This window comes from Ranitomeya imitator, chromosome 3 (genome assembly GCF_032444005.1).
Source record: "Ranitomeya imitator isolate aRanImi1 chromosome 3, aRanImi1.pri, whole genome shotgun sequence".
Lineage (NCBI taxonomy): Eukaryota > Metazoa > Chordata > Amphibia > Anura > Dendrobatidae > Ranitomeya > Ranitomeya imitator.
Window position 1 is genome coordinate 775,691,026 of NC_091284.1, and position 15,121 is coordinate 775,706,146.

The following is a 15,121-nucleotide window of genomic DNA, read 5'->3' on the forward strand; positions in this document are numbered from 1 at the left end:
GGGTAAATATCGGGCTACTAAGCGTGGCCCTGCGCTTAGTAACCCGATGTTTACGCTGGTTACCCGGTGACCTCGGCATCGTTGGTCGCTGGAGAGCTGTCTGTGTGACAGCTCTCCAGCGACCACACAGCGACGCTGCAGTGATCGGCATCGTTGTCTATATCGCTGCAGCGTCGCTTAATGTGACGGTACCTTAAGACAGCTTGTGTCTCAAGCCTCCTTAGGATCCCCTTCCTTTGTAACTACTGCATGCTTCCCAAGCCTCCTTCTCCAGTACACTTCCTGTAATCACTGGCGCCCGCACATCTCTGGGTATTTGACCCCTGAGGCTACCAATGTGTACTATACAGATGATCAAGTTTTTAAATACATCAGATAGGGATTATCTACATTAGTTATGACTGCTCTATATGGGTATACCTTGACGATTGGTGGAGCAGCTTAGTATAAGTTTTTTTTGCAAAAAAATGTATCAACTAAATACCGTTTTTTTCCATCTTTTGACTAGCACTTGCTTATTACTGTGATTTTTTTTTACAACAGAGTATTTTTGACCTCACTGTGCTCTTTTGTGTCTTCAAGTTTCTTGATGGTGTGAACATGTTCCTACAGACTTGTTCAATGTGCAAGTAGCCCATGTGTTTCTGGTTCTATAATTGCTCTCTTGTTTCTACAAGACTGGGGAGTCCACCACTCCTTTGTGGGTCATTTTCACTAAAGCTGTTCCATCTAGCAGGTCCACGTGAATAATCCTTCTCTGAACCCTGCTTTTACAGGTACTATACAGATGATCAGGTTTTTAAATACATCAGATAGGGATTATATACATTAGTTAGGACTGCTCTATATGGGTATACCTTGACGATTGGTGGAGCAGCTTAGTATACATTTTTTTGCAAAAAAAACTTATCAACTAAATACCCTGTTTTCTTTCCATCTTTTGACTAGCACTTGCTTATTACTGTGATTTTTTTTTACAACAGACCTCACTGTGCTCTTTTGTGTCTTCAATGTGTACACACACACCACCACAGACGGCGCCAGCCTGCTACAATAGGTCAGTTTTCCTCACAGTGAAACCCTGACTTTTACTACTTCTACTACAATGTTCTCTAAATTATCTTACTTCATCTTAACAGCCCCAGCTGGTACTTCTGTTTTCTATGCCTCTGCTGTAGACCTTGGCCGCTCTTCTCTATTGCTTAAGGTCAGTGTTCTCTTACAGCATACCCTCATCCAGACCCCCCCCCCCCCCCCCCCCCCCAAGTACCTGAATGAGCTGTTTGTTAATGATTTTGATCGTAGTCCTTTGCATCTCTGCTGCAACCATAAACCTTGCTTTATTGCTTGTCCTATGTGCCTATTTAACCATCTTTCTAGGGACTAGGTATTGACTTTTGTGATATTCAACCCTAGTTCATTGTGTATATTTATTGTACCCATATGTATATATGTACAGCACCTCATTTTCTTATTTTTGCACCTTAGTTGTACCACTATACTATTATATTGTACTGATATGGTGTTATTCTCTGCATCCTTTAAGTGAGGTTTGATACGTTACCGCATTCTCATGTTACTTATTCTTTTCTGTGGTGCACTGCAAATAAATTTGAGCATTATTTTGCAAAAGCAAAGAACCTTTATGAATGCAGCTGTTACTCTTTTCCTATACCAAGGAAGGTGACGGTCACAAGGGGTCATTCTCTGCGTCTGGAGGAGAGAAGGTTTTTCCACCAACATAGAAGAGGATTCTTTACTGTTAGGGCAGTGAGAATCTGGAATTCCTTGCCTGAAAATGTGGTGATGGTGAACTCAGTCGAGGGGTTCAAGAGAGGCCTGGATGTCTTCCTGAAGTGTACCAATATTGTATCTTACAGTTATTAGGTGCTTTAGAAGGACGTAGATCTGGGGATTTATTCTGATGGAATATAGGCTGAACTGGATGGACAAATGTCTTTTTTCGGTCTTGCTAACTATGTATGTTACTATCTAAAATTGTCAATACACCTTTAGATAAATTCTCAGAGGGGTGTTATTAAAAAAAATGGAGTCAATTGAGGGAGGGATTCTGCTCATCTAGCAATTAGGGGCTCTGTATATGGGGCCCACAAACTATTCTACGACAATTTGAACTTCAAGTCTCTCCGTATGGCTAAGAAGTACTGTACAGCCACATATGGGGTATTTTTACATTCAGCAGAAACTGTGGTGTCATTTTTACCCACTTACTGTGTGAAAATGTTAAATCTGGGGCTTAACAAAATTTTGATGGTAAAAATGTAGTTATTTGTTTCTTCACGCCCAATGGTATGACACACCTGTGATGTCAATATGAACATTGCACCCCTAGATGACTTAATTGTGAGGTGTAGATTGTAAAATGGAGTCACTTATGGGTGTTCTGCTGTTCTGAAACCTAAATGACCATGGCACAGGTGACATGGCACCATCAAACCAGTCCAGCAAAATCTGGACATCAAAGTGCCGCTCCTTCCCTTCTGAGCTTTGCACTCTGCCTCAAAGGTAGTTTTCCCCCACATATGGAGTATCTGCATATTCAGGAGAAATTGCACAAACAGATTTTAGGGTCCATTTTCTCCTGTTACCCCTTGTGTAACTAAAAAATTTGGGGCTAAAAACATTTTTTGTGGTAAAAATGTGATTTTTTTTATTTTCATGGCTCTACTTTATAAACTTCTGTGAAGCACTGGGGGGTTCAAAGTGCTCACCACAAATCTAGATACATAGCTACATTCCTTGAGAGGTCTAATTTCCAAAATTGGGTCACTAGTAGTGTTGAGCATTCCGATACCGCAAGTATCGGGTATCGGCCGATACTTGCGGTATCGGAATTCCGATACCGAGATCCGATACTTTTGTGGTATCGGGTATCGGATCAATAGGGATGTGTAAAATAAAGAATTAAAATAAAAAATATTGATATGCTCACCTCTCCGGCGGCCCCTGGACATCACGCTGGTAACCGGCCGGCTTCTTTGTTTAAAATGAGCGCGTTTAGGGCTTGCGAATGACGTCGCGGCTTCTGATTGGTCGCGTGCCGCTCATGTGACCGCCACGCAACCAATCAGAAGCCGCGACGTCATTCGCAGGTCCTAAATTCCTAGAATTAGGAGTTTAGTGAATGATAAGGACGTCGCGGCTTCTGATTGTTCGCGTGGCGGTCACATGAGCGGCACGCGACCAATCAGAAGCCGCGACGTCATTCGCAGGTCCTAAACGCGCTCATTTTAAACAAAGAAGCCGGCCGGTTACCAGCGTGATGTCCAGGGGCCGCCGGAGAGGTGAGCATATCAATATTTTTTATTTTAATTCTTTATTTTACACCTCACTATGGATCCCAGGGCCTGAAGGAGAGTTTCCTCTCCTTCAGACCCTGGGAACCATCAGGATACATTCCGATACTTGATGTCCCATTGACTTGTATTGGTATCGGATATCGGTATCGGCGATATCCGATATTTTTCGGGTATCGGCCGATACTATCCGATACCGATACTTTCAAGTATCGGACGGTATCGCTCAACACTAGTCACTAGTGTTTTTTTTCACAGTTTAGGAACATCAGGGGATCTCTGAAATGTGACAAGGCGTTTCAGAGAAATTTGGCAAACATTTAGAAAATTTTGCAATTTTGAAACTTTTTATGCCCTTATATCAGAGATATGTAACACAAAATAGTTAATAAATGAAATTTCCCACTTGTTTTGTTCACATCACAATTTTTTAAACAATTTTTTTGTTAGGAAGTTAGAAGGGTTAAAAGTAGACCAGCGATTTCTTTTTTTTACAACAGAATTTACAAAACAATTTTTTTTTTTAAGGGACCACATCACATTTGAAGCGACTGTGAGGGGCCTATATGACAGAAAACACTTAAATGTGACATGATTCTAAACACTGCACCTCTCAATGTGCTCAAAACCACATTCAATACGTTTATTAAGCATTCAGATGTTTTACATGAATTTTTGGAAAGTGGAAGGAAAAAATGAACATTTAACTTCTTGTCACAAACATTTTACTTTTAGACCCCAAATTTTTTATTTTCGCAAGGGTAACAGGAAAAAAATGTCCCCAAAATTTGTTGTGCAACTACTCCTGAGCATGCCAATACCCCATATGTGGGGGGAAACCATTGTTTGGGCGCACGGCAGGGCTTGGAAGGGAAGGAGCGCCATTTGACTTTTTGAATACAAAAATTGCTGGAATAATTAGCAGACACCAGGTCGCGTTTGGAGAACCCCTGATGTGCCTAAACAATGGAAACCCCCCACATGTGACACCATTTTGAAAACTAGACCCCTGGGGGAACCTATATAGATGTGTGGTGAGCACCTTGAACCCCCAGATGCTTTACAGAAGTGTAAAACATTAAGCCGTAAAAAAATTTTAAAAAAAATTAAAAATCACATTTTTCACACAGTCTTTTTTTAGCCCCAAATCTAGCATTTTCACAAAGGTAACAGGAGAAATTGTACCAAACAATTTGTGGTGCAATTTCTCCTGCGTACAGAGATACCCCATATGTGGTCAAAAACAGTGCAAAGCTCAGAAGGGAAGAAGCGCCATTTTGGATTTCACATTTTGCTGGACTAGTTTGAGGGTGCCATATCACATTGGCAGAGCCCCTGAGGTGCCAGAACAGCAGAACTCCCCATAAGAGAAACCATTTGACAAACTACACCTTTCAATCAATTCATCTAGGGGTGCAGTGATCATATTACCACATGTGCCTCACAGAATTTTATTCCATTGGGCAATAAAGAAAAAAATTACATTTTTACCACCAAAATGTTCTTTTTTTAGCCCCAGATTTTACATTTTCACACTGGGAAATGGGTAAAAATGGCATCAAAATTTGTCCCACAATTTCTGCTGAATGTAGAAATACCCAAAATGTGGCTGTACAATACAGCTTAGCCATGCGGTGAAGATTCAGGAGAGAAGGAGCGCTATTTGCCAATCACTCCACAATTTACTTTGCAGTTTTGCTTTTTTTTTTTTTTTGTGTTCACTAAAGGGGTTAACTAGAGGGAAAGTTTTACAGGTAGTTACGAACGCAGTGATACCAAATAAGTGTAATTTTGTCTGCTTTTTTTATAATATTTATTTATGGGTACAATATACATATTTTATTATTTTGTCATTTAAAAAAATATTTTTTTACAACTGTTTTTCATATATATATTTTTTACTTCGTCCCACTATGGGACTTTATGCAGTCTGATCACAGTTATAAGGTCTAGCAATGAAGGAGCCTGCTAGTGCTGCAGACACAAGTTGGTTAGATCATGCACTGCACATGATCTAAGGCTTGGTTCACATTGCGTTCAGGGGCAACGTTAAACGGAGTACGTTACACCGCGGCATAACGTGGTGTAACGTACTCCGTTAACGCCGCCATTGAATGCAATGTCGGACGCATTGCCTAGCGCACACCCAGAATGGGCGTGTGCTAGTGAAACGCTGGCTGCAGCGTTTCCGGGTCCGTCACTGCTAGCGCAGATGGAGCTAGCAGAAAGCTCCATCTGCGCTAGCGTGATGTAGCGCAGGCACTTGCGCTAGCAGCAGCCGTTAGCGTATGTGCTGAACAGGCTGCTGCTAACGCAATGTGACCCTAGCCTAACTTGCTAGTGCCTGGTGACACGGATGTCATCATGACAACTTCGGGTCACCATGGCAACGATTGGTACCCCGTGATGAGTCACGGGGTCTCCAGTCCAAAGGCAGCGGGGCTTTCTTCCCTCTGCCTGCTCTAAATGCTGCGATCAAAGGATTTAGGGGATTAACCCCTTCCCGCCGCGGCCCTTTTTCGTTTTTCTGTTTTCGTTTTTCGCTCCCCTCCTTCCCAGAGCCATAACTTTTTTAGTTTTCCGTCAATATGGCCATGTGAGGGCTTATTTTTTGCGGGACGAGTTGTACTTTTGAACGACACCATTAGTTTTACCATGTCTTGTACTAGAAAATGACAAAAAAATTCCAAGCGTGGTGAAATTGCAAAAGTGCAATATCACACTTGTTTTTTGTTTGGCTTTTTTGCTAGCTTCACTAAATGCTAAAACTGACCTGATATTATTATTCTCCAGGTCATTACGAGTTCATAGACACTTAACATGTCTAGGTTATTTTTTATCTAAGTGGTGAAAAAAGTTTCAAAACTTTGCTAAAAAAAACCCGCTATTTTACGATACCCGTAGCGTCTCCGTTTTTTGTGATCTGGGGCAGGTGAGGGCTTATTTTTTGCATGCTGAGCTGACATTTTAATGATACCACTTTTGTGCAGATACGTTCTTTTGATCGCCCGTTATTACATTTTAATGCAATGTCGCGGCGACCCAAAAAACGTAATTCTGGTGTTTCGAATTTCTTTCTCACTACGCCGTTTAGCGATCAGGTTAATGGGTTTTTTTATTGATAGATCGGGCGATTCTGAACGCGGTGATACCAAATATGTGTACGTTTGAATTTTTTTATTGTTTTATTTTGGATGGGGCGAAAGGGGGGGTAACATAGTTAGTAAGGCCGAAAAAAGACATTTGTCCATCCAGTTCAGCCTATATTCCATCATAATAAATCCCCAGATCTACGTCCTTCTACAGAACCTAATTGTATGATACAATATTGTTCTGCTCCAGGAAGACATCCAGGCCTCTCTTGAACCCCTCGACTGAGTTCGCCATCACCACCTCCTCAAGCAAGCAATTCCAGATTCTCACTGCCCTAACAGTAAAGAATCCTCTTCTATGTTGGTGGAAAAACCTTCTCTCCTCCAGACGCAAAGAATGCCCCCTTGTGCCCGTCACCTTCCTTGGTATAAACAGATCCTCAGCGAGATATTTGTATTGTCCCCTTATATACTTATACATGGTTATTAGATCGCCCCTCAGTCGTCTTTTTTCTAGACTAAATAATCCTAATTTCGCTAATCTATCTGGGTATTGTAGTTCTCCCATCCCCTTTATTAATTTTGTTGCCCTCCTTTGTACGCTCTCTAGTTCCATTATATCCTTCCTGAGCACCGGTGCCCAAAACTGGACACAGTACTCCATGTGCGGTCTAACTAGGGATTTGTACAGAGGCAGTATAATGCTCTCATCATGTGTATCCAGACCTCTTTTAATGCACCCCATGATCCTGTTTGCCTTGGCAGCTGCTGCCTGGCACTGGCTGCTCCATGTAAGTTTATCATTAACTAGGATCCCCAAGTCCTTCTCCCTGTCAGATTTACCCAGTGGTTTCCCATTCAGTGTGTAATGGTGATATTGATTCCTTCTTCCCATGTGTATAACCTTACATTTATCATTGTTAAACCTCATCTGCCACCTTTCAGCCCAAGTTTCCAACTTATCCAGATCCATCTGTAGCAGAATACTATCTTCTCTTGTATTAACTGCTTTACATAGTTTTGTATCATCTGCAAATATCGATATTTTACTGTGTAAACCTTCTACCAGATCATTAATGAATATGTTGAAGAGAACAGGTCCCAATACTGACCCCTGCGGTACCCCACTGGTCACAGCGACCCAGTTAGAGACTATACCATTTATAACCACCCTCTGCTTTCTATCACTAAGCCAGTTACTAACCCATTTACACACATTTTCCCCCAGACCAAGCATTCTCATTTTGTGTACCAACCTCTTGTGCGGCACGGTATCAAACGCTTTGGAAAAATCGAGATATACCACGTCCAATGACTCACCGTGGTCCAGCCTATAGCTTACCTCTTCATAAAAACTGATTAGATTGGTTTGACAGGAGCGATTTCTCATAAACCCATGCTGATATGGAGTTAAACAGCTATTCTCATTGAGATAATCCAGAATAACATCCTTCAGAAACCCTTCAAATATTTTACCAACAATAGAGGTTAGACTTACTAGCCTATAATTTCCAGGTTCACTTTTAGAGCCCTTTTTGAATATTGGCACCACATTTGCTATGCGCCAATCCTGCGGAACAGACCCTGTCGCTATAGAGTCCCTAAAAATAAGAAATAATGGTTTATCTATTACATTACTTAGTTCTCTTAGTACTCGTGGGTGTATGCCATCCGGACCCGGAGATTTATCTATTTTAATCTTATTTAGCCGGTTTCGCACCTCTTCTTGGGTTAGATTGGTGACCCTTAATATAGGGTTTTCATTGTTTCTTGGGATTTCACCTAGCATTTCATTTTCCACCGTGAATACCGTGGAGAAGAAGGTGTTTAATATGTTAGTTTTTTCCTCGTCATCTACAACCATTCTTTCCTCACTATTTTTTAAGGGGCCTACATTTTCAGTTTTTATTCTTTTACTATTGATATAGTTGAAGAACAGTTTGGGATTAGTTTTACTCTCCTTAGCAATGTGCTTCTCTGTTTCCTTTTTGGCAGCTTTAATTAGTTTTTTAGATAAAGTATTTTTCTCCCTATAGTTTTTTAGAGCTTCAATGGTGCCATCCTGCTTTAGTAGTAGGGGGGTGATTTCAACTTTTATATATATTTTTATTTTTTTCATATTTTTAAAACATTTTTTTTTTACTTTTGCCATGCTTCAATAACCTCCATGGGAGGCTAGAAGCTGGCACCACTTGATCAGCTCTGCTGCCTCTGCGACCTCTATGGTTACCATCCCGATGCATCGCCGACCCCCGATCATGTGACAGGGGTCGGCGATGCGTTTATGTCCGGCGGCCGCAAGCGGTAGTTAAATGCCGCTGTCAGCATTTGACAGTGGCATTTAACAGGTTAACAGCAGCGGGTGAATCGCGATTTCACCTGCCACTATTGCGCGCACATGTCAGCTGTACAAAACAGCTGACATGTCGTGACTTTGATGTGGGCTCACTGCCGGAGCCCACATCAAAGGGGGAGACACGACTTGCGCAGTACTAGTACGGCGGATGTCATGAAGAGGTTAAAGTGCCGGGAGCAGTGCGGGCAATGCTCTTGGCACTAAGCCAGGTGTCAGCTGTCAGAATCAGCTGACACACGGCGGCTATCGCCGGCGCACAGACCCCTTTGCACTTGCAAAGTGACGTACATGTACTGCATTGGTCGGGAAGTCTTTCCCAATCATGACCTACATGTACTGCAAATGTCGGGAAGGGGTTAAAAACTATATATTTTTTTTCTTAATGAAAAGTTTTGACCAAGAAAAAGAGGGCAACATGTTATTTATGTTGCAGAGTAAACTGCACAAAAATTAATAAATAAGTTATATTTACAGTCAAATGATTCCAGGAAAAATACAACAGACTAAAAAAAAACAATAAGGCAAAGTTCATATGTTGCGGATTCTGCTGAAATTTGCTGTACAAGTAAATAGGTTTTTAAAAATCCCAGTGACACACTGCAGTAAAAAAAAAACAAAAAAACATGAAAGTGAAGGTGTGGTGTGGATTTCAAATCTGCTACATGCTCCTCATTATGTGGCTTTTCACTCTATTCAATTCTCAGTAATTGGAGCAGGATGAAATCTGCAGCCAAATCCACAATGAAATCAGCATGTTACTACTTGCAGATTTGTTGTAGATTTTCCGCAAGGTGTAAACTTAGCCTAAAGTAAGTGGACAGTGGTTTCTTTAAGAGTTGAAGAGAGGGGAACTAAAGATTTATCCATATAGTAACATAGTAACATAGTTAGTAAGGCCGAAAAAAGACATTTGTCCATCCAGTTCAGCCTATATTCCATCATAATAAATCCCCAGATCTACGTCCTTCTACAGAACCTAATAATTGTATGATACAATATTGTTCTGCTCCAGGAAGACATCCAGGCCTCTCTTGAACCCCTCGACTGAGTTCGCCATCACCACCTCCTCAGGCAAGCAATTCCAGATTCTCACTGCCCTAACAGTAAAGAATCCTCTTCTATGTTGGTGGAAAAACCTTCTCTCCTCCAGACGCAAAGAATGCCCCCTTGTGCCCGTCACCTTCCTTGGTATAAACAGATCCTCAGCGAGATATTTGTATTGTCCCCTTATATACTTATACATGGTTATTAGATCGCCCCTCAGTCGTCTTTTTTCTAGACTAAATAATCCTAATTTCGCTAATCTATCTGGGTATTGTAGTTCTCCCATCCCCTTTATTAATTTTGTTGCCCTCCTTTGTACTCTCTCTAGTTCCATTATATCCTTCCTGAGCACCGGTGCCCAAAACTGGACACAGTACTCCATGTGCGGTCTAACTAGGGATTTGTACAGAGGCAGTATAATGCTCTCATCATGTGTATCCAGACCTCTTTTAATGCACCCCATGATCCTGTTTGCCTTGGCAGCTGCTGCCTGGCACTGGCTGCTCCAGGTAAGTTTATCATTAACTAGGATCCCCAAGTCCTTCTCCCTGTCAGAGTGAGTAACACTTTATAGTTTATCTAGAAGATTTGCCTATTAGAATTTTTTATGAATACCTGAAATGATCAGCTGTCTTGATAACTTCATTTTTAACACTTCGGGTCATTTTTCTCAAAGCTTCCAATCTTCAAGTTTTATCCTCCAGCATCGACTAGGAACAGGTCCTAAAAACAAGTAGAAAAAAAACAACGTAAATACAGTACAGCACTACAGTGTCAACAGGAATGATACAGGGAACAATTGCAGCCTTTACAATGGATACATTGATTTTTTTTTAGCATTTAAATTTTAAGCATTTAGAATCATATAACCAAACCACAAATTAATCATTTTTACACAGGGTCTTGTTATTTTTCAGTCTTCCTATGCTTCTGTCTATGCACCTATACATGTGTATTGTAGGAAAACTTCACTATTAATTTCTATTTGTGCTTTGTCCAAGATAAGTATAGTGGGAAGCACAGGAGATTTTATATTGACGAGGATAAGCTTATGGCAATGATGTAGTAGACAAGACGCACACACAAGAGGATTAGCAGATGAATGGCTGTGGACAGCTGTTAGGTCTTCACAATCGGTTCAACCATAAAGATGAAGATTTACATCATTACAACTACAAAGAATTTTGCTTTCACTTTCGCGGTGAGAAGTCAGAGGATGATCAGAGTCAATAAAAGATGCTTTTATGTAAGGACGATCAACCTTCACTAATGGTACATACTTTATAGGCCTAAGCTTGTTCCAACAGAATGGAAAGAAATCCAAACGGAAGCTTCTCATTATGGCACCAATTCACTTTTCCATTCATATTGGACTAATGCTATCGGACAGTGCACTAATAAGCCTATATGTTACACATTTAAATACCAATTGCTCTTTGCTCCAATTGTTATTTCTGCATCTTGATTCCCGTGCCTGACATTTTTCTTGCGGATGGTTAATTTGTTGACACTGTGCGCCATTGCCTTTATCTTTTATGTATTTATCATGCTTATTGCTACTTTTTATGTGATCTATAATAAAATTTTGTTGTTTTTTTTACTATATTCTGGATTTTGTAGTCCAAGTCTCTTGTAGGATACCTGAACACCAAGCCTGCATCCTCTTTTATATTAAAGAAGATGTCCACTGCTTGGATAACATCTCACTCCTCACGCTTGGCCCCGATAAAATAAAAAAAACTTGTACTCCCCACCCATGCTTGCACCGTTCCTGTGGCTTGTGTGACATGTGACCCCGGTGGCCAATAAGTGCGGGGTCACTGTCTCCACCTCCTGTTGACTTGAACACGAAGTGAGAGCAGCTGCAGCCCAGACTTCCTCTTATGTTCAATTTGTCCGAAAGTGTTGACAGTGACACAGATTGGGCACAGGGGTTACATGTCACAACCACACGAGAACCCTGGGACCGCGAGGGCTGACACCGCTGGAATGGCGCCTGCATGGGAGGGGAATAGTTTATTTTCATTTTAGATCCTTGTAGTGGACAACCCCTTTAAGCCTCCAACACCATCTATTAAAGATATTAAATACTCGTTACCATTATGCAAAGCAAATAACATACTGAACAAAAAGTAATAGCTAATATTCAACAGAAAACCATATCCTCAAGAAGAATTACTTGGGTCCATTGGCTTTTAGGTAGTTTAGAATACCACTTCTAAAGTTATCACCACAGCAGAGTGCGAGGAACTCTACAATTTGTGCAAAGTTTAATATTATGAGCAGATGATGATGACCCACTCTCTCGTACGAATCGCCCTTTTATTTCCCTTCATTCTTCAATTACTTTTTAATGACACGCTGTATCTTTAATTGGACACAAAGTTTGGTTAAATCAAGACTACTTTTAAATGGATTTGCCAAAAATGTAATGGAACAGTTATCAAAAGTCTATGGTCAGCTTTATAAATATCCAAAAAATGATTCAAAAAATTCTTCATCTTTGGACATAATGAAATTTAAAATGATGAAATGTATAAAGCAATGTATCAGACGTGATGTAAGAATATAACTTGTGAATTGCTCATGTTCAAGCATTTGTCGTGTTAATAAAGCATTGGATATAAAACAAAAAGCTGCTGTGAAACAGATCTATCTACATGTTATACATGGTTAAGCAGAAATTAACTGTATGAAAAATGGAAACACTTATTGTTGTGTGTCGACATGCTTTACGGGAAGCCTTCATAATCCCCTACTTGGTAGGTAATCCTTACAACTAAGGCCTCATTCAAGTGATATCCATGGTTTCACAGACAGCACTATTACATATGATAGTCTATAGAGCCATTAATATGTCCATGATTTTTTGTGGACTGTGGAGAGACATGTCCGATTTTGATCTGAGCGTTCGATCAAAATTGACAATGAAAGTCTATGGGTCTGTTGTCCGATTTTCACAGGCTGAAGAAGGTGGATGAATTTGTTTTTCTTAATTTTCACCATGTACGAGAAAATCTGATGACACTTGGACCAAACTGATAAAAAAAAACTCAAAAAGGTCTGTTTTCCATGTACGTGGAAAATACTGATGTGTGAATGAGGCTTAAAACTAGAAATCAGGGCTGTGGAGCTGGAAATGAGGCGGTGTCCATTTTGGTGGAGTTGGAATAAAAAGGGCCGACTCCTATAATATAATACATTGGGTACAGTAGTTCAGAGCAGAATGTGCTGTACATGTTTTCATAAGAATTTGGGAAAGTTATGAAATGTCTGTTCCGTTCCTGATCTAAGGATCTAGGCTTGTGGTTGAGATGAAGCTGTGCTGCACTTTCTGTACATGTTCAGTAGTGCTGTGGAGTAGGTGGTCAGTAAAATTGAGGAGTTGGGAGTCGAAGGTTTGGTTTCACAGACTCCACAGCCCTGCTAGAAATCTTGGAAAAAAAATAGAAAGGAGCCTATTCTCTTAAGTAATTATCTCAGGACTGACATTGGTGACTTATGGCAAGCTACTTTTTTTTTTTTTACCCGTCTTTTGTCTTTCTGTGAATGCAGCACGGCCTACATCATTCGGACACTGACACACTCTCCTAATTTTATGCCACCAATGTCCATTCTGAGACCGCTCATTTAATGGATTAAAGTAGTTTACATAGCCCATTTTTAACACACTTATTAAAGACCTTCAAAAATTATCCATATGGTGGGTAGCTTAAAGGAGGACATGTTGGTTAAGGGCCAAGCATGTCCACGCACCACACAGACTCTCTATTCTATGCAATGCTTCTTTTCACCTGCAGTGGTGCTACAAGGAAATTAATTACTTGCTGCTGGGGTTTCCCCCACAGATCACAATTAATTGCTGGGGGTCCCTGAATAGGGGTACCCTGTGATCAGTTCAATCTCGAGGGACCAGTCAAGCAATTTTTTGGAATAGACTTAATTCAGACTATAGTCAATTGGCAAACTTGGATTTAAGGAAAGCCTGGACTTCATCACACCAGACATCAACTACAAATACGGAAAGAAAAAAGTATTTACTCGAAATGATAAAATAAAAATGTCACACGGGACCTGATGTACAGCGAGATCCCAAAGTAAAGATTGTTGTCATATTTTATATTATAACTTAATACAGAAGTAGTAATTGTTATCGCAAGATTATTAAGATCACATGATCTTACTAACTTGATCATGATCTTGACCACCCAAAGAGATTAAACCTCAAGTCAAATGACAATGTTATTGAATTTGTTGATGTTTTAGAGCAGGAATTCATTGTTAGATGCAGTATTGCAATGTGTATGGGGATATAAAACACAGGTCATATAGAAATTCAAATTGTGCAAGAAATAAAACAAAATAATGTTATTGTCTCCACGGCATTTAATTCCTGTATACTTTGGTAAAGGACAGAGCAAGCGAAGCAACTGCAGTGCTCAGAGCTCTGTAAGCACGGCCGAGCAGTCTGGAGCACCTTTCCTTCGACAGCTTTTCCTGCCTCCATCTCCCGATCTGCTGCGCTGACTGACAGCTCTGAGCTGGCCAGCAAAACTAGGAGTGAATGCGAGACCCACCCACAGTGCTACAAGCACCGCATTTGCATATGAACATATAGGTTTTTTTTTTCTAAAACTATCGAGTAGATTTCTAAACTAAAAGGTACGACTACTTAGAGCAAGGACCCTTACAAAGACCTCGGTTTACTTCGATGAATTTGGAGCATACAGACTCCTTTTACAAAATGTCATTTTATTTTGCTAGGGAAGTGCTAATGTTTGCTTTTTTAATTGCACAACGAAGTTGGGTACGAGTGCACACACATTGTGACAGTGATATGCGTGCCACAGATCATCCTAATAGGGTCATCTATTTACATACAAGAACATACATATCTATGGTATATTGTCTTAGTCCCTCATATTACAGCTCTTCAACCAAACTTATACTAATACAAAGCATTAGGGGAAATCAATTTCAAAACATTGAGGCTTTATCTAATTTTTATTTCACCATCCATATTAAAAAAAAAACAACTTGAAATCATAGTTTTCATGTGTACCAATGAGTGTCAACAGGTTGGGACTTCCTGTTCAGTAAAGGCTGGCGGCTCACACAACTGATGATCACACCTTAACGTTTCCCCACCGTTGCGTAGTTTTAGTTCATAAACATCTTGAGAATACCCTCTTTGTTGTGTTTCAACTATATAGATATAAAAAAACGTACAAACATTATGTAGATGACCTGATTCACTGCATGAGTTGGGTCCAACCTCCTGCCTTTTTACACTGGTCAATTTAAGCCACATT

General features: G+C 40.4%; 1 protein-coding gene across 2 annotated transcripts in view; it reads right to left on the reverse strand.

Moving 5' to 3' along the window:
* Window positions 1-15,121, reverse strand: part of PSPC1 (paraspeckle component 1) — a 159,246-nt gene that overhangs the window by 18,857 nt on the left and 125,268 nt on the right. For both annotated transcript variants that reach the window (XM_069759094.1, XM_069759092.1), the window contains one exon: window positions 10,425-10,532. In XM_069759094.1, coding sequence (XP_069615195.1) covers window positions 10,503-10,532 — 30 coding nt within the window. In that variant the 3' untranslated portion in view covers window positions 10,425-10,502. The remainder of the gene's footprint in view (window positions 1-10,424; window positions 10,533-15,121) is intronic.